At 34.3% G+C, this 22,858-nt stretch overlaps 1 protein-coding gene across 1 annotated transcript in view; it reads right to left on the bottom strand.

Annotated features, from left to right (window-relative positions):
- MALRD1 (MAM and LDL receptor class A domain containing 1) overlaps positions 1-22,858 on the bottom strand; it is a gene marked incomplete at both ends in the record, with an annotated part of 250,796 nt that overhangs the window by 172,150 nt on the left and 55,788 nt on the right. The window contains 6 exons of the mRNA XM_082753206.1: positions 1,997-2,194; positions 4,770-4,857; positions 15,894-16,306; positions 17,941-18,308; positions 19,586-19,691; positions 19,857-20,009. Of these exons, the coding sequence (XP_082609332.1) occupies positions 1,997-2,194; positions 4,770-4,857; positions 15,894-16,306; positions 17,941-18,308; positions 19,586-19,691; positions 19,857-20,009 (1,326 nt within the window). The remainder of the gene's footprint in view (positions 1-1,996; positions 2,195-4,769; positions 4,858-15,893; positions 16,307-17,940; positions 18,309-19,585; positions 19,692-19,856; positions 20,010-22,858) is intronic.

Consider the following 22,858-nt stretch of genomic DNA (forward strand, 5'->3'; position numbering starts at 1 on the left):
ACGATAATGCAGCTATTTGGCATTGGTGTCAAGTACTGAATAGTTATCTTAATAAATAAATATGCAGCTGCTTGTGCCTCAGTTTTTTTGATTTCCAGAGCAACTGGACAGGAAAAGTAGGATCACTACCAACTGTTCCTCCAATGAATCCCCCTGAAAGAATGTTTAGATGAAAAAACAAACAAACAAACAAACAAACAAACAAACAAACAAACAAAAAACACGAACAAACTGATTTTTGTTTTGCTACTTATTGAATACTTATTCTCTAGTACACACTTCCTGAATATTCTGCAGAAATTTTGATTACAGATGATAATAGACTGAGGAGTGAGTTTTAATTTATAGCTTTTATATTTCCATTAATGAAGCAAACTACAACCAGTGTGGTTACTCATATAAAGATGTGATGTTTCTTGAGACTGACGAGTGATAGTATTAAGGTTTCTTTCTTTCTTTCTGTTTCTTTCTTCCTTCCTTCTTTCCTTCCCTTCCTCCCTTCTTTCTTCCTTCCTTTCAAATTCCTTTTAAATTGCTTTAAAAACATTGTTTCAAATGCCTCTGAGAAAGATAACACCTTCCTGAGAACAGATTTCTGCCCTTAATCAGGACATACTTAACTCCTATTCCAGCATTGTCATTTGAGTGATAAATTGCCATCATTGCTATAGTGATTGGAGACTTCAGACAGAGCAAATATATGAAAGTGTATTCTCCCCAGTACTTATCTCTCTCAGAAGGAAAGGATGTTTTGTGAAACAATGTAAATTTCTGAGGAAAAAAAAATCTTCTATACAAAGGGCCTTGCACATATTTTTCAGTGCAGTTTTTCAAAGGTTGGTGTTTTTGCACTCTATAAGAAATTACCCAACTGACATTTATATCATGGATTAATTCATGTAAGAAATAGACAGACGGGAGCCTAATGATACTTTTCCTAGTTGAGTCTTCAGCCCTGAAAGAAGTGATTGGAGTTTCTACACCATGTGTAATGAATGCAGAGTTTTGATCATCAGTGAGAATACGTTAGCTTGCAAAGACAGATGAGGTCAATGTCTCTAGATGTCTGTCCTTCTCATTAGTCATCTTCCGAACAACAGTAATTTCAACTATTGTGCTTTAAGGGAAAACAAAGTCTTTCACAGTTTCTTTTCTCCTAAAATGCTGTAGTGGGAACAGCCTTAACTCAAAAGCAACCAGAAAATGTCTTAGACCTCAGTGGACAACAGACAGTGTCTGGTGAACCTGTTCATTGTCCCAGCTTCACTATTCCCATCTGACTGTTCAATGAGCTTTGGGAATTTCAAGGCTGGGATTTGCTGACGTTTATGTGAGTATGCCACTCCACATACTCTAGCCTAACAGCTGGCATATACAGCAGGGTTAAATGTATTATCTTTCTGACCTAGGAGTCAGTAACTCTAGGGTAACTCTAGGTTCCTCTGCCAATTCAAGGTTTACAACTTATTTGGATGCAGAACAAAATCAGAGTTGTCAAATAAACAAAGAGGTGATGGCATAACTGAATTTCACAATCTCTGCTGCTTAAAATACTTTGGGGGGGGGGGTAGGGGGGTGGAGAGTCAATGAAGTAAGAAATGGACCCAAGTCTCCTAGATATGTGACCCAAATATAAGACTATAGAATTATTCTCTCTTCAAGTCTGGCTATTGAACATTCAAATTATAAATGTATCATTTAGTTTGAGAAACTGTGTTCACTTAAAAAAAAATAAATAAAATTTTTTCACTTTGGTAGTAAGTTGAATTGGAATATAAAGTACCATGTCTAAATCAGCCCATTAGAAAGCAGAAAGTGCATATCTCACATTTGCTTATTAAACGCAAAATGTTACTCTTTTTCTGGGGAAAATCATGTTAAAAAATAACACCTAGATAATATTATCAAATGTCAAAGGTAAAGAAACAGGTGTTAAGCAATATATTGAATAGCCACAAACTAATAAGATAACAAATAGAAGATTTAGTACACTCACCACAATCTGATTCATCAGACATATCAGAGCAGTCAGGTCTAAAATCACACCTCTGGATCATCTGAATGCAATGTCCAGAGGCTCTACAGACAAACTCATTCTCTGTGCAGTTGTTCACAGGGAGTGTCGCAGGAACTGAAGTTCCTGATAGAGTTGTAGATATTGTTGGCAAGTTTCCTTTAAGAAATGAACAAATTTCTGAGAAACAGAACCAAGGCACATACGTTTTTAACAACTTCTACACTTACCACTCACATCCTTTCTCAAGGATAAAGTTTTACTGGAAACAAGCCTGGGTGGTCATGTTGAATGTCTTAAATAACTCCCATTGGGAAGTGAATTGAATGTGTAATGGCTGGATTTCCTCAGTGGAAAGTGCTACATTGCCAACTACCGTTTAGCCAACTACCGTTTGTAAAATCCTCTACACTTGTAGGAATTTATTTATGCCTCTTACATTTCTTTCAAATTTAAATGAAATTGGTCAGTCATTTCAAAAACTGTCACAGAGACTGAAAGAACAATCAGAAAAAAATAATTTGTGAAGAAAAACTAACAGATTATTAGATTAAAATGGTCTTTTTTCAACACAACAATTACTGCAACTGACTGTGGAAATTACTATATAATTTCCTTAACTTTAAATTTCATCATTGAAAAAAATAGTTTTTCCCAGTAGAAGAATTGAGGTTATCGGCTTGTCCCACTACTTCTTTTCTGTTTCATTCACACTCATTACCATATCTTTTAAGTCCATTGTCTTTGTCTTTTATTCTTTACTATGCAAACTATGCACCTTTCTTCAGACTAACTCCCATTTCTTGGAAACCTTTGCTATCATTGTCCATAAAAAGAATTTTCATTATACAATTCCTTGTTTAAATCCAATCATTATTGAAATCATTAGCTGTAGTGCACAAAGCACTACAGTAATAGTAATACAATAAAGTAATACACCTGAGTTAATTAAAAAGTACATGTGAAGACTTTGATATAAAATGTATCTGGAACAGCAAAGATTTTTTTCCCCCCTTAAGGCATAGAGCACCAAGACTGATAATGAGGGAGGAGGAAAAACTTTTTGAATGAATAATTAAATGATATAATAAATAGATCTACAACTCATACTAGCATCAAGGACTGTATTGGTCAGAAATTTTTAAATACAGATGGAACATTCAGGTCCCTGCTCCTGCTCCCACTCCACTGGAACAAGAGAAGACTTTTTCAAACACCATAACCTTCGGAATGGAATTAACTCATTTCCCTCATTTGAAATAACCCATTTTGTAAAATTTATGAAACACCACTTTGTCTAGAGCAAATATCATTTAATAGCTTATATTTCAGGAATTCAAATGATTCATCAAAACTGTATGCTCAAGTTTCTACATCTTTAATGTTACTTATGATTGACTACCATCAGAGGCTATCAAGCCCATCCATGGTCTGTATTTCTGTATCTAGTTACAAGTGGGACAATACCAGCTGGGCTGCCAGTACTTAATTCAAGGGTTCAGGAATGAGATGTGACTGCCCAGTTTTTTGTCCCTGGTCCAACTCATTAAATCTGGTGGAAAGTGTTATAGTTATTGACTGCTTTGCCTACTATTCCCACAGTCTCTTTAAATCTTTTTTGTTTGTTTGGATTTTTTATGGTGTGGAGGAAGTAGAGGTAGTAAAATAGAAAAAGAAGGATTGTGAAATGTGTCAAAAATTACTCCAAATACTGTGTAAAAAGCACAAAGGTTTTTTCCTGTTCAGTAGTCTACTATTACAGTTGACCAGTTTAGTTTCATTTTTGCACAAAAAATAAACATTTTTTTCTCATTTTTGAACTTTGAAACTCTAATACACTTTGTACTTTGCAATTTTCTTGTTTATTTTTATATTTATGTATAACTCATTTGAAAATATGTAGAGATTTTTGCAAGGTTTTCTTCCTCAAATATAAAGCATTGTACAGTAATTGTGTATTTGAAATTTGTTCTGAATTGCAATTTACATGCAAAATTTTATAATAAATATCATTGCACACTGTATAGACATGGCAAAATTTGAGTTACTTATCTGCAAAGAAATATGCCACAAATATTCCTACTAGACCTAATTATGTATCTAAAAGAATTTTTAGAATAGCAGAATAAAACACATCTGCACCAAGATGTTTTAGACTTAGTGCTAAGATACTGATATTTAGAAGAAAAAAACTTGTTCTCAGTTGTTTGCTGTTCTGCAGCCTTTTTATGAGTGTAGCTGCAGCTAATAGTCCTCCTAAAACCCCTTCTGTGACAGAGGTAATGTTCTACAATTCTGTAGGCATTGTACTAGGTAGCAATGACTTCTGAGAACAAGCTGCCCTATCATCAGAAGTGTGCTGTAGAGTGAGACCAATTGACACTGTAACATTAAAAATTATTCAGGAGAGAAGGAAGGCCGTATGAAACTGATTTTGCTAAATGAAAGGTCAGTTTGCTTGTACACAGTAAAGTTTGTTTTTCCTTTTAGGAATCAAAAATCCAAAGAGAATGGAAGCTCCATACCTGTTAAGCACTTGTTAAAGCAGGTTTATTTAGGACCTTATGAGCACAGCAGAAACTATTTCCTGTTAATGCCTAGATATGAGGTAGGAAGGAAGGAAACAAGTCTAAATTTCCTTGTCAGATGTGATTAGTTTGATCTGGTTTTGTTTCTCCAGTAGCAATACTTACGAACGATGGAAAACAATCAGCACAGATAAGAGATTTACATGTAACTTTAATTCTGCTCTTACCATTATAAAGAGTACAGCCTAGAAAGGACATGTCATCAAGTCCAATATCTCCAGTGAAGCCATCTCCTACTGTACCTTTCACCAAGATCTGGGGAAAAAGCAATTACAAAAACATTTTTCAGTATATAGTAGACTTCCACTTCTCATTAAATATTTCATATTGATAGAACATTTGCCATGTTTCATACTTAAAATTAGATTAAAATTGTTCTATGGGATATATTCTATTTAGTGACACTTTACAGAAGAGACTGATTATTATCAGCTTTCACTGGTGGTCACATTAATCATGGTAAACCATAACACTTGCTGGCTTTACAATCATGTAAATCCACTGAAACATCATTGTGATATAAAATGATGGCAAGACATTATCATAAGTGGCACATTATGATTAGCTCCTTTGGTACTTATTGTAGTAACATTAATCATGATTAATTATCATAATGTTCATGTGAATACATTATATACCCTTATACAAATCTCACTGTGATGAAAACAATTAAACAGGCTATAGATGTGCTCTGGAACACTTTAAAGAAAAATGTTCTACAAATTTATTAGAATTTCCAATGCTATATATGCTTATTTTCTCATTAATGTCTACTGAGGAGGAATAGGAGATGTTAGTATTTCTGAATTACTCTCTGGATGACTGAATAAGCCTCGTTTCTTCTGACTGGTATTGAACTATAAAAATCCAAGCAGGTGATTATGAAAAGATTTAGTGATAATTTCCTTGATGTAACTAATTTATAAAACCCATAAAAGAAGAAAAATGTCCTCCTAAAAACACACTTCAAAAAATATTTTAGCTGATCCACTGGACTTCAAATATTAAAATTGCTTCTTTGCTTTTTATTTTGAAAAATGCTTTTGTGTCACCTTCCCCACCCACATAAACATTCATGCTACTACAAGAAGATAGATATATGTCCCTTACTATGGATATGCTGCAGATTACTTAATTTAGGATAAAACATCTAAAGTGAACAATGTAAAATGACTGTATTACTTATTACAGGTTTCATCTAGTATGAGATTCTTACTTTTCCCTCAGAATATCCACTTTTTTTTTCATGTTTAACTAATTAACTGTTTTAATGGTTAACTATTTGCCAACATAAATAGCACAAAAATGCTTAGAAACAGAAACAATCAAGATATCTATTATCTAGAAATGTCATGCATGAAACTTTATTATTCCAAAATGACAACATTCCCTTCAGTTTAATTTTGACTGTCATACACACAGGATCTTAACTAAAATCTTGACTTTATTTTTAAGCATGAGTTACTATCCACTCATAATTAAATTAACTGTGAGCTAAAATTCAGTCTTAGAGGCAGAGTGTTTGTTAAACTTACCTGTATAGTTATTACTAGGACAAAAGCAAGGTCCATAAAACTACACTATTTTTCAAGTAGCATTGTGCTGAACTCTGACTAATGTGAATCAGTAGGTTGAGATTCTCTCCCCATCTTTGTCCCTGTGCACATCTCTCCATCCACAACATTCACACATTCTGAGGATATGCTCATCTATCATCTTCTACCAACCTTTACCTGTAGGAGGTAGCATTCCTGCATCTTACATAGCAATACTTAGTGACAAAAGTGGCATTCCACAGCTTACTGTAGAAGTAACACAATTTAGAAACCTCTTTATTGTTATGATGATGATTATTGTTACATTACATAGCATTACATAGCTGTCCGCTTCCCCCCCACCCCCTTTTTTTTTGGTCTTTCATTATTTATTTATTTGCTCAAAGAGCCTGACACTTGGTCATATAGCATGAATTCAGTTAGTGAGAGAGAAAAATACAACATATAGGTATATATTCAATAGATATTCATCAACGAAGGAATAGAACTAGATATTCCTTAACTTTGAGTACATTCAGGCATAGAAGTAGAGTTCTAATCAACATAAGGGAGGCATAATCTATATGAAATTTATGATTTCTTTATAGATTTTAGAAATGAGGACCATATTGTATTGCATTTGATAGCTTACAATTGAAAATAGTATCAATTTATGATCTAGTTATGCAGTATAAAACTTCTGTCTGCACTGTGGTTAAACATTGACCACTTAAATTAATTTGCCTGCTGAAATTCTGCAAACTTCATAAGCTATTATTAAACAACCTCCAGGAAACTCATCTACCATGAAGCTCATTTCACATCTCATTTATAATTTGAATGAGGATAAATTGTTCCCAATTTCTCCAGCTTTCAGAATTTTAGAGATCCAGTCTGAATCCACTGAAAGTTTGATTCACTAAAAAGGTGGCAAAACATATGTTACATAAAAGAAGTGAAAATACTCCAGAAGGAGCAAAATTTCACTTTGGAATGACACTTAGTGTACAAAAAGAGGATGATTTTTTTATATATTTTGAATAAAGAACATTATGACAAATGTTAATAGAATAATTATGTGTGACATCGTTCTGTATAAGTGTTCCATTTACACAGTAATGCTCATTTCTGTCACTAGCCCTCTGAAGGTTAACAAAATTAAACCTGGATTTCCATGCAAACATAGTTTTAAGTAGAATTGAATTCATTGCAAAATCTGCAAGGTGCTGAAAATTCTAGATATCTGACTGTGTAGGAAATACTGATCTTAGTTCTGAAGTACTTAACTAGTCATGTAGCCAAACAGTATCTCAGGTTTGTCATAGGAAGTGTCAACTGTGTTACTTAGTGATTTTATTAGAAGTTAGAACTTGCTAATTTTAATTAGGGTTATTATTATTATTTCTGATAAGAAAACGTAGTTTACTTTGAAGAACAGAGAACAACCACACAAGTATATAATAGTACAAATAAATTACAAATATTTTGTCATAACTTACTGAAAGCAAATGCAGGATAGAAATTAGTTTATTTCAGAAATAGGCAATGAAATGCATATGAATCTATATTTTAGTGCTATGCATATACAAAGGAAAACATTTCATGCCATCAAGAAAACTAAACAATTTCTTAAGAGATGATAGAATTTTTGTAATTACAGGTAATGGACAAACTGTAGAGCCATCCATTCCATGAAATCTGTAACGAAATTTCATCCTTCATAAATCCTTGTAATGAAGATATCTTCATGTAATATACAAGTCACAATAAGTCTTCACTTTATGACCATTTTTTCAAGAATAAGTAGAATGATATCTCAACAAGTACAGTGAGAAGGGAAACTATTTAACAAATGAAGACAAATTCTCAGAATAATTGTGATAAAATCTGTGAAATTTAGATTTAATTTTGACTTCTTAAATTATTAGTTTATAGTTTCTTTGATAAGTGATTCTGAACATGTTAATTTTTTCCTTTCTAGTTTTGTTTGTCTGTTTCATCTGCCGTCAAAGAAGTCTGCTCTGCAGGGCCTGAGACCTTTGATCCCAAACGTTTGATCTAAGCTTCCAGTAGTTGCATTCTAAATATGTGGCACTGAACTCTTCTGTTCCTTCCATGCATGGTGTTCCTTGAAAGAAGTGCACTGGCAATAAAGGGTGTCACAGTACGTTGTATTAACCCTGGGAGGATTAATGACCAGGCAGTCAGGGCTACAGGTATAATGTGTACTTCTACCCCTTAAAACAGGCACAAGTAGAAAAAGCTCATCAGTTGGAAAAAACGTCAGCCTTATGTAACTACAACATTCCAACACTACAAGTACAGAAGATTGAGATTCTATTGACCATTTTCAATAGCCTGTCAGTCCTTTCCTTTTGTTTCCATGAAAGACACATTAGAAATGATTACTTCAAAATTTTCAAAGTTGAATTTTCAATGTCTTTTTCATGCAAGGTTCCAAATTCATTCTTATAAATGATCTTAAGGATATATACAACAAATATTGTGACAAATCTTGTGACAGATACTTGATGCTTTACAGTGCTTGGTTTTACAAGATACTAACATCAGCTCTGATCCAGTACAGCACTTTATCATGCTTCATTATTGCTTGTGCTCGTTTACTTATTGTTAGCTTATTGCTTCATGCTTGTTAACCCTCATGCTACTTTCTGATGTTTTTCCAAGCATTTCCCTAAAGTACAGGGAAGTATTGCATTTCTATCATTTTCCTGGCCACTCCTTGGTGCCATTGGAACTGCTCACATTTGTAATAAGTGTTTACATATAGTGGAACTCACTACGTTGCTGTATTAAAGCTTCCTTCCATTGTACAAATCTTCCTTCAAGATAAAATATCCTGTTTCCACTGTATAATATTAACATTGGAAGGATTATTGCAGATGTAATATACATATGTATATATATATATATACATATATAGTAAATTCCTAAAATTTTGAGAGAATCTAGTTTAATGAAAGAGCATGGTTAGCCTGCCCACTTGGGAGACATCTATCTGCTAATTATAATGCTAAAACTAAACTTAAATTGGTTTAAATACAAAGTTAGTTTTGACTTCATCTACAAAGATTTAGAGAAGACTCCTCTAACTAAAAAAAAAAAAAAAGCCTTAATGAGATTATTTTCAAAAGCAATCGAGATTGTAAATATGAAGTGCTTAAAAATAAAAACCACACATGCACAAAAAAGTAAAACACAGCTCTTCATTCCCCCCCCAAACAAACAAGATGACATAAACCCACACAACTGCCCCGCAAATAAAACTCATCACAGAAAAACACAAGCACACCAAACAAAAAAATAAACTTCAACAAAATCAAAACAACAGCAAAAAAAACACACCACAAACACAAGCTTCCCTCGCTCAATCTGCATATCACTTTTAATTTCAATTAATTTATTATCCATGCCTTTTTTTTTTTTTTTTTAAAGCTGGCAACAGGGGCTTAAAATTGTGAAAAATGCATATGTACCCTTTAGGTATTCCACTTGTTAATAACATTTAAAATGTTAATGTTTTATTTTCCTAAAGAGGATGGATGATGTTTTTTTTTAATTACTTAAAATTTGCTAAATAGTGAAAATACTTGGTAATGATATACTGAAAAGCAATACTAAAACATGTATGGCTAACTGGTCAAGGCCAAATTTAGTTACATACTATACACACACACACCAGAAGATACAGTAAATTTTCTCCCACTACTAAAGTACATTTCCCTTTAGTGTTCCCATATAAATGTGGTTTTGCAATTTTTTAAAAAAGCTTCAGTTGTTTCATATAGTCAATATAGTTAAACCTATAATAATATAGTTAATTACGCAACATTATTTACCTATAAAGACTTGTGCAGGTTCAGCAGTTTACATACAGATTCGCTTATACTCTATAGAGATTCTTTTTTTTCCTCCCAGCTACAATGTCCCCATGTTTAGAAAAATAAAAGTAAAAAATAAATTTAGAGGACTCTGGCTGAGTTACTATGTCACATTCCTAGGATCTGTGGTCCTAAAAGATACATCCCATATAAAACCAGAATGGCTTGTTACAACCATTTTTTTCTCCCTCTCTTTTTCCTTTTGGAGCATGTCAAAATGTCAAGGGCTGCATAAAGATGTCCCCACAGCAGGCTATCAAGAAAAGCCTGAATGGCCCTTCATTGACAGACTTGCATCTGACCTGTTCAAATGCTTACTGCTAAGACAATCCTTCCATGCTGAGCTAAGAATTATCCTGAGAGAAAATATGCATCACATTTTTTTCAAATGCTTATGAAAACATTTGTGCTGATAACTGAGTAAATTACCTGTTTGGCACCAAATACTCATGAGCACTATTACATCTTTGGCCTGAAAATGTGGACCCTTCCTTGTCCAAATCATTCTGTCTGACAGAGACAGAACGTAACATAACATTGCTGCTGCTACAGCCATACACGTGGATTCAAACTCCCAAAGAAAGAAAACAGTAACCAAGGGATATCATCAAAATATATAACCCACTATGAAGCCCTGTCTCATTAAAGATTTTTATCAGTTGTAGAATTTCTATACTGTTTCCTAATTCTGCTGCAGATATACTCTATAGATCGTCACAAATTAGTAATAAATAAATAAATAAATAAATAAAATGTGTTTCACTTAAAGCATAGAACAAGGGAAGGAGACAAAGATTCAGTGAAGTACTTCAGCTTTCCTGTGACCACTTTGAAACCTTTTCAAAGATGCCTTCTAGATCTAGTGAAGAAGGGGGAAAAAAAATCTCTAGCATTTTTCATCTTTTTGTAAAGATGTCTAAATCTTATTTTCCTATTCAGCAATTCCTCGTTAGTAATACAACACCAGTAGAAGATTTAAGACAATATTCCTAAATTTCAGAAAAGCAAAATTCCTGCTGTCCTGCTGTTTCCCTTAAATTCAAATAGCCAAACTGTTATGTAGTCTCTCTGTTGTGAAAGGTTGTGAAAATATTTAATTACTTCATGTTTTCCATATTTAAAATGGACCGATAAATACATAGATACATAAATACATAGAAGCATAGAATGTCCTGAGTTGGAAGGGACCCATAAGGATCATAGAATCATAGAAACACAAGATTGGAAAGGACCTACAAGATCATCAAGTTCAAATGTCTTCCTATCACCAATACTATCCACTAAGCTATTAAATCATATCTCGTAGTACCACTTCTAGGTGATTATTGAATGCTGTTGTTCAACTCAGCCTATAAAAATATGAAGAAATTTTGTTTAACATTGCATGCATCATTGAGTCCAACTCCTGGCACTGCACAGGTCTTCCCAAAAATTCAGACCATATGACTAAGAGCACAGTCTAAATGCTTCTTAAACTCTGACAGGCTTGGTGCCATGACTGCTTCCATGGGGAGCCTGTTCCAGTGCACAACAACACTCTCAGTGAAGAACCTCTTCTTGATATCCAGCCTGAACCTCCCCTGTTGCAGTGTGACACCATTCCCATGGGTCCTATCGCTGGTCACTAAAGAGAATAGATCAACGCCTGCCCCTCCACTCCCTCTCATGAGGAAGCTGTAGACCACAATGAAGTCTCCCCTTAGCCTCCTCTTTTCCAGGCTGAACAAGCCAAGTGACTTCAGCCACTCCTTGTACATCTTCCCCTTTAGGCCCTTCGCCATCTTTGTAGCCCTTCTCTGGACACTCTCCAACAGTTTTATGTCCTTTGGTGCCCAGAACTGCACACAGTACTCAAGGTGAGGCCACACCAGCAGAGTAGAGTGGGACAATCACTTCTCTTGACCGACTAGCGATGCCTTGCTTCATGCACCCCAGGATATGGTTGGCCCTCCTGGCTGCCAGGGCACACTGTTGGCTTCAGCTTGCTATCAGCCACAACCCCCAGATCCCTCTCTGCGGGGATGCTCTCTAGCATCTCGTCACCTATATAACCTGTCCATATAGCCAGGGTTGCCCTGTCCCAGGTGCAGGACCCAACACTAAAAAAATAAATAGACTCCTAAACACTAATCTCGGTAAATAATTGGGAAAAGCACAAAGAATAAGACTAGGAAAAGGAAGCCAAGCAATGACAAATGGAAAGTTAAAAATGAAGCTATTGCTAGAGTGGAAATCCATTACAACTAAATCCTTGTGTGAAAATTACTATCAGGAAATGGATCAAAGTGAAAATGAAAAAATGATCACAGGTGGGTATTAGAAGTCTAAAAACAGATAAGTCCTTGATAGTTTTCAGACCGGCTTCCAACACCAGATTTTAATGAAATAAATGAATTAGGCCAAATAAACATTAATGAACTCCAACTATGATGTGAGCATACACATTGAAATTGAGGCCTCAAACACGGAAGCAAGCAGATAATCAAATCAAGCCAGAAGGCTAGCAGTTCCTGACAGCAATAAACTTGGCTCCATAAGGGAAAAATGACTGCAGAAAATCTGGAATAGTAGTTAGTATATCAGAAAGGGTGAGCTTCTTGATGCATCTCAACCCGTTTGCAGCGTAATACTTCAATGTACAAGAACAGCCACACCAGAGATCAGATCACTAACTGCAGTGTGTTAACAGTATTAACAGAATATAGTTAAAATTTTTCAGCTTCATTTTAACCAGCGTAAGCCCAGATATTAAATCTGAAACCTATCAATTAATGTTTAGAGAAGACCGAAAAGAACTCTACATTTATCTGGAACTAAAAATATATTGAAATTTCAAATGCCACTGCAAACTGAGAAACCTAGAACCTTAAATTTCAATAGTTTTGATGCTTGTTATGCAGGAAATAAAAATTGAAATTTTCTCTCTTCCAAGATATACTTGGCAAAAAAGCTTAGAAAGCCATTGTCTCTTGCTACAAAGGGAACTACATGATCTTTAAAGTCCCTTCCAACCCAAATCTTTTAATGATGCTATCATATTATAACTTCTCCTGCTATATTATTTAAGTCTAAAATATGTTTTTCACCACTAGAAATGTGTAAAATAAAAATATTTATTTCTAAAGTTTCAATATTTGAAATATCATTCTTTTTGTTTGATACAGAACTCAGAAGCATTTTAAATTTTATTTGTAAAGTGCACTTATATTTGTAAAGTGCACTTACCCCCCCAAAACCTCTTTTTTCCCCATTATAACTGTTTTATTTGTTTGTTTTTTGATTTTATATATACTACAGATTTTTTTTTTTTTTTGAGGGGGGGGAGGTTAAGCAATCTTCTCTCTTCTCAGAAAAAGTAATTGCAACAAATAGTTAGAATCACAGAAATAACCAGAGTGAGATGTTTTCCTTATTACTGAGCTGTTTACCAGAATCTCCAAGCAAGAATCACTACTTCATCTCACTAAGAAAAGAAAAGGCAGCGAGTTGAGGTAAAGGTAGATATTACTTATGTAACTGTGATCAGTTACCTAGTAGTACCCCATATACTTTCTTTGTAAAACATGCCTTCACGTTACTTTGTCTAAAGCCTACAGTTTTCTCTTCACTAGGACCCTCCAGGAAAAATAAATGAATAGTCATTTCCTTTCTAACATGAAGGAGGCCTATGAGACATCAAGTACTTCAAGTTGTGGAAACACCAAAACATTTGAGAGCATGTGGGGAAAACAAGATAATAAACACGAAGACTAGAAATGTATTACTGTTATCGAATCAGAAGATGACCTAAAACTAAATAAGAGGCTATTCTAGCACACATCTCAGCAGAAATATGGCTTCAGGGAAAAAGCAGTAACAAGGTGCTGAGATCTTTCCCAAACACGTTTTTAGCCCTAGAAGGATCCTGACACTCTTCACTTAGAAGGAAGAACAGAAAGAAGTCAGATTTTGACAAGTTATTAACAACAGAGTAAGTCTCTCTCTTTAAAATTTCTGAGTATTGAAGGGTGATGGGTTGTGACACAGCACACTCCATCATTGGAAATAGAATACACAATAACGAACATCAGATCCTGAACTTTCTCTTCAGGACAAACTATTAAATGATACCTTACACCTCATGTTCCTCAAAAATTAGCATTAAAAAAAAAGGCAAAAATTCATTAAGAGAATATAGGATCCTGCAGAGAACTAGGCAAGTAAAATAGAAAGCCCTACGATAAGTAAGACAAAATATTTTCAGTTACCAAACAGACCTTCCTAACCTTCAGGAGGATAAATGTTGGACGCAGTCTTATAGTTCTTTAGAGAAACTACCAGACATAGAATGTTTCCTTAAATATATATATTTTTATCAAGTATGTACAGCTTATTTTATGCTAGAATTGCATGATAGTATATCAAAATTATTTTTTTTTGCCAAATGCCTTTGACCACTTTCAGCATAAATTGATCATAGATACACACTTATGAAGCTTCCATGATAAAAGTCCCAACATTAAAAATAAGTAGTGAAAATTTATTTTGAAAGATTTTTTGTTCAATCAAATGAAATGCTGCCACATTTGAGATTTAGTTCTTTCATTTTTACAAATGTATAACATTAGAAACTGTATGCAAATCAATGGACCTACATTACTAGAAGAACAACAAAAATAAGAGAAGAATCAGCTTGTCAGCAAAAAAAAACATTCAACTTTGCCGCATGTTGGATGAAAAGGAAAAGAAATCGGGGCTTCACAATACTTTCAACCTAGCAGTTGTCATTGACGCCAACATACCACTATCACAATAGTGCATGGTCCAGCCCTAGGCCAAATTATTGTCAGAGACGAGTTAAAAGAATGATTTTTCTATTTAAACATAAACAAATAAAATTTATTATGGTCACACCCTCTAAAACTCTATAAATTAATATGGCTTTGTTAGGATTATATAAGATACTCCTTTACATTTATACAAATGGTGTTGGCAAAAATTATGTCCTTCCAGGGGGCTCTGTGCAGTCGAAGTAGTATAAGGGTTCTTTCAAATACAGTAGAACTTTTATCAAACTGAAAATAATCCATTGGGAAACAAATATGGGACAGTCTAAAGCAGATACTGCATTTTATATTGCATTATATGCAGATACAAAATGAAGGTTTTTTTTTGGTTGGTTGGTTGGTTTGTTTTGATCTCACAGGGAGGGATGCTGTTTTTTTAAGTCAATTTTACAACCAGTTGGCAGTCAAATGAATCAACATCTACTCTAGTAAACATGCAAGTACATTAACCCAACCAGAATAAACAGACCACATGTAGCAAAGATAAATAACATGCACAACTTTAAAAGACAAGAAAGGAAAGCAAAATTTGTAGTTTAAACTTACAATAACTTCTTTACTTAAATGGTATTTGATTGTTCACCCACCCTTGCAACCAAATATTTTGAAATAAAAAATATTTTTGTCTGGAATTATAAAATTAAAGATTAATATGTAACTATGGAAAAGTCACCCATAGAAAAGCCTATTCTTTTTAACTGTCCTTTTTCCTTGAATTAAATTTTTGTGAATCTGTTACAAAACAGTCTGGAAAATAAATTTGTTCTGACCAATAGTCAAAAGCCAGAAGTCGCAGCACCTATTTTATATACCATTTGTTCATATTCAAAATATTATAATCATCTTTTTAGAGGGGAAAAAATAAATTCCACAAAAAATAACATCAGCCATATTTCCTCAAAGAAATATTACTCACAAATGGATTTCAAAGTCAACAGCTACTAACAGCTTTAAATAGTAGTCATTTATATGTTTCCACTGTTATACAATGCAGCAAATAAACATAACACAACCAAGAAGGACCATACCTGAAATGGTTTATAGCTGCTGATGTACAGTGTCTGTCTTATCCATCTGTTTCCTTGATTTCCAAACTTGTACCACAACAGCCATCCCTTGGTGTTACTCACAGTTCTCTGGAAGACTGACAGCAAGTAAACTTGCTTTCCATACATATGATAATGAAAGCGGAAAATGCAGGTTCCATTCCCAGAAGGGTTGAAGAGAGGACTAAGCAAAACTGCTCTATCTTCAAATTCGTGTGGCTCAGAGGACTCCATGTATAGATAGTGTCCCCTGCCTGTGCCTGTTGTGTGATCCTTTGACGGGCCTGTATTAACCGTTGGGGTTGGACCCTGTATTCTGATCCAGTCAAAGTCATCTTCAGTGTCCTGCTCCCAATTGCATAAACCATTTTCAAAGTTACACTGTAGGTCAGGGTCTGAAAAGCAAGCAGAACAGATGGTCAAGTGAAGGCAGTATCAAAAGGCAGTACTGTTTTAATGTACTCCCCATTCACTTTCTTCCTAGTATAGAAATAAAATATTTTCTTTTTCTCCTTACAAAAATTTCTAATATAGATAAAAGCCCATTTACTTTTTGCAAAAGTTTCCCTCCAAGGAACAAATTTACACTTATATGAACAAAAATAAAATAAAAACCTTTAGTTAATTACTTCCTCTTTCAGTATACATCTGGCAAACATTACATAATTAATTTATTGAATAAACAGAACTGTGAAGACCATGTTACTATTCACGTATTAGATATATTTATGCATTTTAAAGCATCTGAAGTCCTTTAACTCCTTTGGACAGTTAAGTTTCAGGTAAAACTGAGGATAACTGGATGAAATAAATCAAAAAATTTAGCTTTGTAGATAGATGTAATAAGTGATCTAATATGTTTTTGCAAAGCAGAAGTAGTCTCAACAGCTTTATAAAAGATAAATTTCAGGCATTTATAACACAACTGCACTTCACATGATATCAAGCCAAAATATATTGATTTGACCAATTACTTTTAATGCAAAAAAAGAAAGTTTATCATAGGTGTTGAACTTGTGTTCCACCCTTGCATCTGCCTTTCATAAACTAACTGAAATAATTTCTTTATTAAATAAAATTATTTTTTTAATTATTATTAAGCTTTTATTTATTACGATGTTTAAAACTGCAAAATCATCTAGTACTTTCTTACTATCAAAATGGGTTAAAAGAAGATAGGCATTTTACAAGAGGGAAAAACTGAGATAGAATGGAAAGCCTACGCTGTCTTTGAAATTCAGATGTTTAAATTTGACATTCAGCAGATATCAGCGCAGGCTAGTATCCCCTCAAGCATGTAAGGTATCCATTGCTTCTCAAACTCACTCTGATTTACATAATTTGGTTACCTCGGGATGTGATAAAGCACCAGTTAGTTAATTTTCTTTTATATTAATGTTCTTGAGTTCTTAAAATTGATGAATGTGTGCCTGGGGGAGAAAATCATCAACACTGCCCTTCAGCACTGCAAGGTGAATGTCAAAAATGTGAATGACCTATAGCTTTTCTCAATTCCTACAAGCTCTTTCTCTGAAAGGGACAATTGGGTCCAGTATGACTAGAATGTTATAGTAATACAGATATTTTAATATTTTCTGGTTAGAGAGGGTTATACAGAGATAGGACATGCCCTTCTCTCACTCCATATAATATCTTGCATCGCATTTCTGTCAGTGTAACCATAAACAGCACATTCACCCAGATTAATTTGCAGACTGCGAATTCTCTCCTTAAAAAAAAAAAAAGGTAAAAAATGCTTAAATGCATGTATTTTAGAAAAATTAAAGAAAATTATCTTATTAGAATAAAGCAGATTGAATGACATTTACTCTCAGATGTGATAAATTATATGCATTTAAGTTAATAATTTTCAGTGTTTCAGCAGTAAATATATTCAGTTGCATCATCTCTGGTTATGACACTGATAGACTGTACTAGTATTGTACTTTTTTGCTCCAGAAATGAACATGGCAACTAATTTTTTTTTTTTTTTTTGGCAATAAAGTAAGCATTAATGGAAAATACTCACTACAGTTCTCTTCATCAGATCCATCCCCACAGTCATCCACAAGATCACACACCCATAACCTGTCAATACACGCTTTTGTGCTTCTGCACCAGAAATGATTAGGACCTTCACAGCTTGATGCAGGTGGTGGAAGAGCACAATTTTCAAATGTAATATCATCAATTGCTGAGACGCCATCATAAAAACCCAGGCTGATCTTATTGACTGAAAACTGGAAGGGATGTGAAAGGCGTCCAAGCTGAATGAATGTCTTCAACCATTGATTTCCATGATTGTAATATACTCTCCAAAGGACAGTAGGTTCTTTCAGCCCATCCACAAGCAATTGCATCTCTGCTGCTCCAACTGACTGACCGTAATTGTAATACCTAAAATGATAGAAACAAAGTTAGAGGTGTAAATGATGAGAATCAAGTATGCTGGAACATCTTTTTTTATGACATCTTTTTTGTCATAGCTCTGTGAAATACGGGACATCTACTATGCCTATTTCCAGTTGCCTCTAATTCACTTTCCGTACTGATAGTAAATAGGTATAAAAGAGAATATTATATCAAGAATTGAAAACTGTGGGAGAAGAAGCAAACTTCATTAAATTATAAACCATAACTGAAGAGACACATTGCTTTCATATTAAGCAATGAACACTGTTCATTCAGATGCATAATATGCCTTCTACAAATTTAATTTAAGACATAATTATAAAGTTTCCAGAAGGAAAAAATGAGCATTTATTCAATGCAAAAGCACTCCTTCCAACTGTACTAGTTATTATTAACATGCTGCATTTTTTACAGTATTTTTTGAGAACATCACAACATTTTAAAATGATAAATGCATAAATGAGCAATCATACAACAAAACTCGAAACTTAACCAGAAGTGTATAATTTCCAGGCCTATACTGCAAGTCTTTGATAAAATGACATTTTCTCTTTCTATGGTAGATGTATTTGACATTGCAAAGAAACACTACACTGCATAATGCAGAAGTCATACAAACAGTTATTTATACTCCACCACCATCTTTGATTTAAGTATACAAATTATCACAGATTATTTCTTCTGTCCCTCTTTGACAAGATTGAATAGAGATTGTGATAAGAAAATAGTTGAAAGAATTTTTTTTTTCCCTGTGTATTTCAGGGTAAAGGATTGAAATTGAAGCTAGCATGCTTGCACTGGAGCTTCCTTTCAAAGATGATACAACCCAAATTTGAATATTCTTTTGATAATCCAGCTGGTAACCTCATGAGCTATTAGATTTTTGGAAGGTTTCTGATTCTTGAGAAAAATTCCATAATGTTTTCAAATCAATTTTAACCTAAGTTGAAATATTATCACAATTATGGTGGTTTTTGTCCATGTGCATGCAGATACAATCCTTTAACATAATTTTGACCAAAGCCTTATAACAAAGAAGTCCCAAGTTTCAGTTCTGAAGCTGTTCTACAGCTTCAGCTTTTTTCTGCATATTTGTATAAGACTAAAATATTAAGAAATAGAAAGAGACAATACTGCACAGAAGAGTGTATATATTACTTCAAATTATAACCACAATTTCAATCCAAGAGAAACAATCTGAGATGGTCCATAAATTTAAAACTCTTTTTTCTTTTTTTTTTCTTTTTTTTTTTTTTTCATACCAAAAAGACATCGTGCAGTTTGATCCAGCTTGCCTGAACTTTGGGCTTTGTAGCTGAGCAATTTGTGAAATGCTGCTGCTGTTTTTCAGAATGAACATAAAATGACCTATCAAAAGAAAACAGAAAACAACTTTTCAGGCTTAACAAAGAAATAATTTCTAAGCATTTGGAAAAAGTTCACAGTCCCCACTTTAAATACGATTAAAGAGTAGGTACTATTTATACACTCTTTATATGCCAGTTCTCTATTTCAAGGCTTGTCTTGTCTTACCTTCAGACTTGTTGTAGGTGTGATCCTGCAGAGGAGCTTGATTCTTAAAAGCAGGTGCAAGAGCACTACTGGAACTTCGTACCCAGTCAAATCCATCTGCACTTGCGGTTTCAAACCAGCCACAGTTATCTCTTTCAAAGTCACATACAGCAGCTGAAATGAAATAAGAAACATTTCAGTTTGACTCTGTACATGACATGATTAAGGGAGCTTTACATGACTAAGGGAGCTTTACAGTATGAAAAGGAAATTAAACATTTCCAATATGTCACTGGTATTTTAGACAAATGTCTAGAAAAGGGGTAGGGGGATGAGATGGCATATTTGTTTTATAACCGTTGTGTAAGACAACAGTCCCACAGGAACAACCAAGCTATCTCTGTACAAAATGTATTCATAAAGCATTCTCTCTAAAGACACTGCAGCCAAAGTACAAAAAGCAGTCAGAAAGAAGCTGAAAACAGACCTTGCAGTCCTCATGCTGCACAGCAGAACACAGAGCACGCAAAGCAATAACAAGAATTCTGCAAGCTCTTTTAAGGAATAGATGCTGGAACCAGAAATAAAGTCCCTTATTTCCTGAATCTCTGCGAGTATGCTAATGATAGCAAAACCATTCTTCTAGTTGGAATAGAAATCAAGCTGAATATCAGGCTTTACTGAGATGCTATGTTATGGTAAAAAGAAGACATCTCTGAAACACAAAGTGCTGTGGTGACAAAGATTTGAAAAATATATTCAGCTGTATTCTTCAATTCCTCATTTAAAAGAATAGAAATAATTTAGAAATATACATAATGCAAAAGAAATAAAATGAAAGGAAGAAGACGTTTGAATGTAATTTCACAAATATTTATGACGTTAAAATGATGAAATGTCATATTTTCCTCTTCTGCACTTAAAAAATTCCTCACTATGTCACAAAATGATATGCTTGTTACTGTAATTAGAACAGGCATTTGATGGAAAGCATAAGGAAAACTATTTCAGGAAATTTAACCAATTGTTCATTTACTATGCATATAGAATAAACCCCAAAATATTCAGACAGTCATGATTGTCAGTTCCAGCATTATAATATAAAGATTTATAACCAGTTGCAGTGGCCATAACATTATGAAATAGAAAATTCACATTTCAGAACCAAATGATGTCTCTTGGTAAACAGAATTATATAAATGTTTATTGATAGGGAAGGGCATTGGCTTTTGTTGTTTGTCTTAGTCTTACTGAAAAACCTTTCCCATTTTAGGTTATATATCATGTGTTAGAAAGAATGAAGAAATTTTAACGTATTATAATTGTTGGTTAGGGTTTCTAAAAAGATGAGATTTTTGTGGGTTATTAAGCAAAGCATACGGAAATGCATAGTTATGGATTTTGCTTCAAAAAAAAAAATAATCCACAAATATGAAAGGCCAAATAATATTTAAGGGATCAAAAAATGTGTTTTCTATACTTATAATGTACATTGTTCACAAATGAACTACATCATTTTATGATTGACAAGCGTAATAAAAAATAAGGATGATTTTTTTTTGAAATAACACTTTTCTATAATAAAAGATAAAATTATTTATGGATATACTCATATAGGTACAATGGGAATGTCTGATAATCCACTGGCAGAATATAATGATAAGGAGATACGGAAAGCTATTTCTGCTTTTCCTTTTGATTGCTATAGGCTTTAAGAAAAAAAAGAAACTGGCCCATATCCCCAGGGGAACATCAAAAAAGAATATGACAAACTTTAGACACAGATGGTTATACCAAAAGATGAAAAAAAAAAAAAAAAAGATAAAACAGTTAAGTCTCTGAGCACAGACTTGCATCTGTAACTGGAAACAAGGATAAAAATGAAAGAAAAGATGCATTTAACTTAAGCATGGATGAATACTCTGAGATAAAATAGCCCTCAAACTTCCAACTAAATCTTAAACCAACTTTTTTTTAAAAAATAGGGAAGATACAAGAATAGCATAAGCTGGTACAGCCTGGGTGAAATGCAGTTGTTTTTAATGTTTGATAGAGCTTCAATTATTTAACTGTCTCATAACCTGTTTGACTGGCACTTCTGTTTCAAAAAGACTGCCCAGAGAGAAAGGCTGTTACCTGGGTACCTCTAAAGTTCCTCTCACAGTAAACACACACAAATTAATCTACTATCTCTCCTAATACCTTACTTTCTGCCTTTCTCCTATTTCTTATTTTCTTACATGTTCTATTTTGATGGAGTCCACCCTCAGTAAGTTTGCAGAAGACACCAACTTAGGCCCAAGTGTTGATCTGCTCAAAGAAGACTCTGCAGAGGCATCTGGGTAGGACAGACCGATGGGCCTAGGCCAACTGTGTGAGGGTCAACAAGGCTAAGGGCTGGGTCCTGCACTTGGGGCACAATGACCTTATGTTACAGGCTGGGGGAATAGTGGCTGGAAAGCTGCCTGACAGAAGGGGACCTGGGGGTATCGGTCAGTAGCCAGCTGAATATGAGCTAGCAGAGCTCTCATGTCACTCAGAAGGCCAACAGCATCCTGGCTTGTATCAGAAATAGTGTAGCCAGCAGGACTAGGGAGGTGATTGCTCCTCTTTACTCAGCTGTGGTGAGGCTGCACCTCCAGTTCTGTGTTCAGTTTTGGGCCTGTCACTACAAGAAGGGCATCGAGGTGCTGGAGCATGTCCAGAGAAGGGCTCCAAAGCTGGTGAAGGACCTGGACAACATGTCTGATGAGGAGAGGTTAAGGTAGCTGGGGCTGTTTAGCTTGAATAAAAGAAGGCTTAGGAGAGATCTTAATGTACTTTACAATTACCTTAAAGGAAGTGAGGTGGGGATTGAGCTCTTCTCCCAGGCACCAATTGATAAGAGGAGGAGAAATGCCCTCATGTACCAGGGGAAGTTTAGGCTAGATATTAGGAAAAAATTTCTTTACTGAAAAGGTTGTGTGGCATTGGAAGAGGCTGCCCAGGGAAGTGGTTGAGTCACCATCCCTGGAGGTCTTCAA

Source organism: Aythya marila, assembly GCF_965140915.1.
Source record: "Aythya marila genome assembly, chromosome: 2".
Taxonomy (NCBI): domain Eukaryota; kingdom Metazoa; phylum Chordata; class Aves; order Anseriformes; family Anatidae; genus Aythya; species Aythya marila.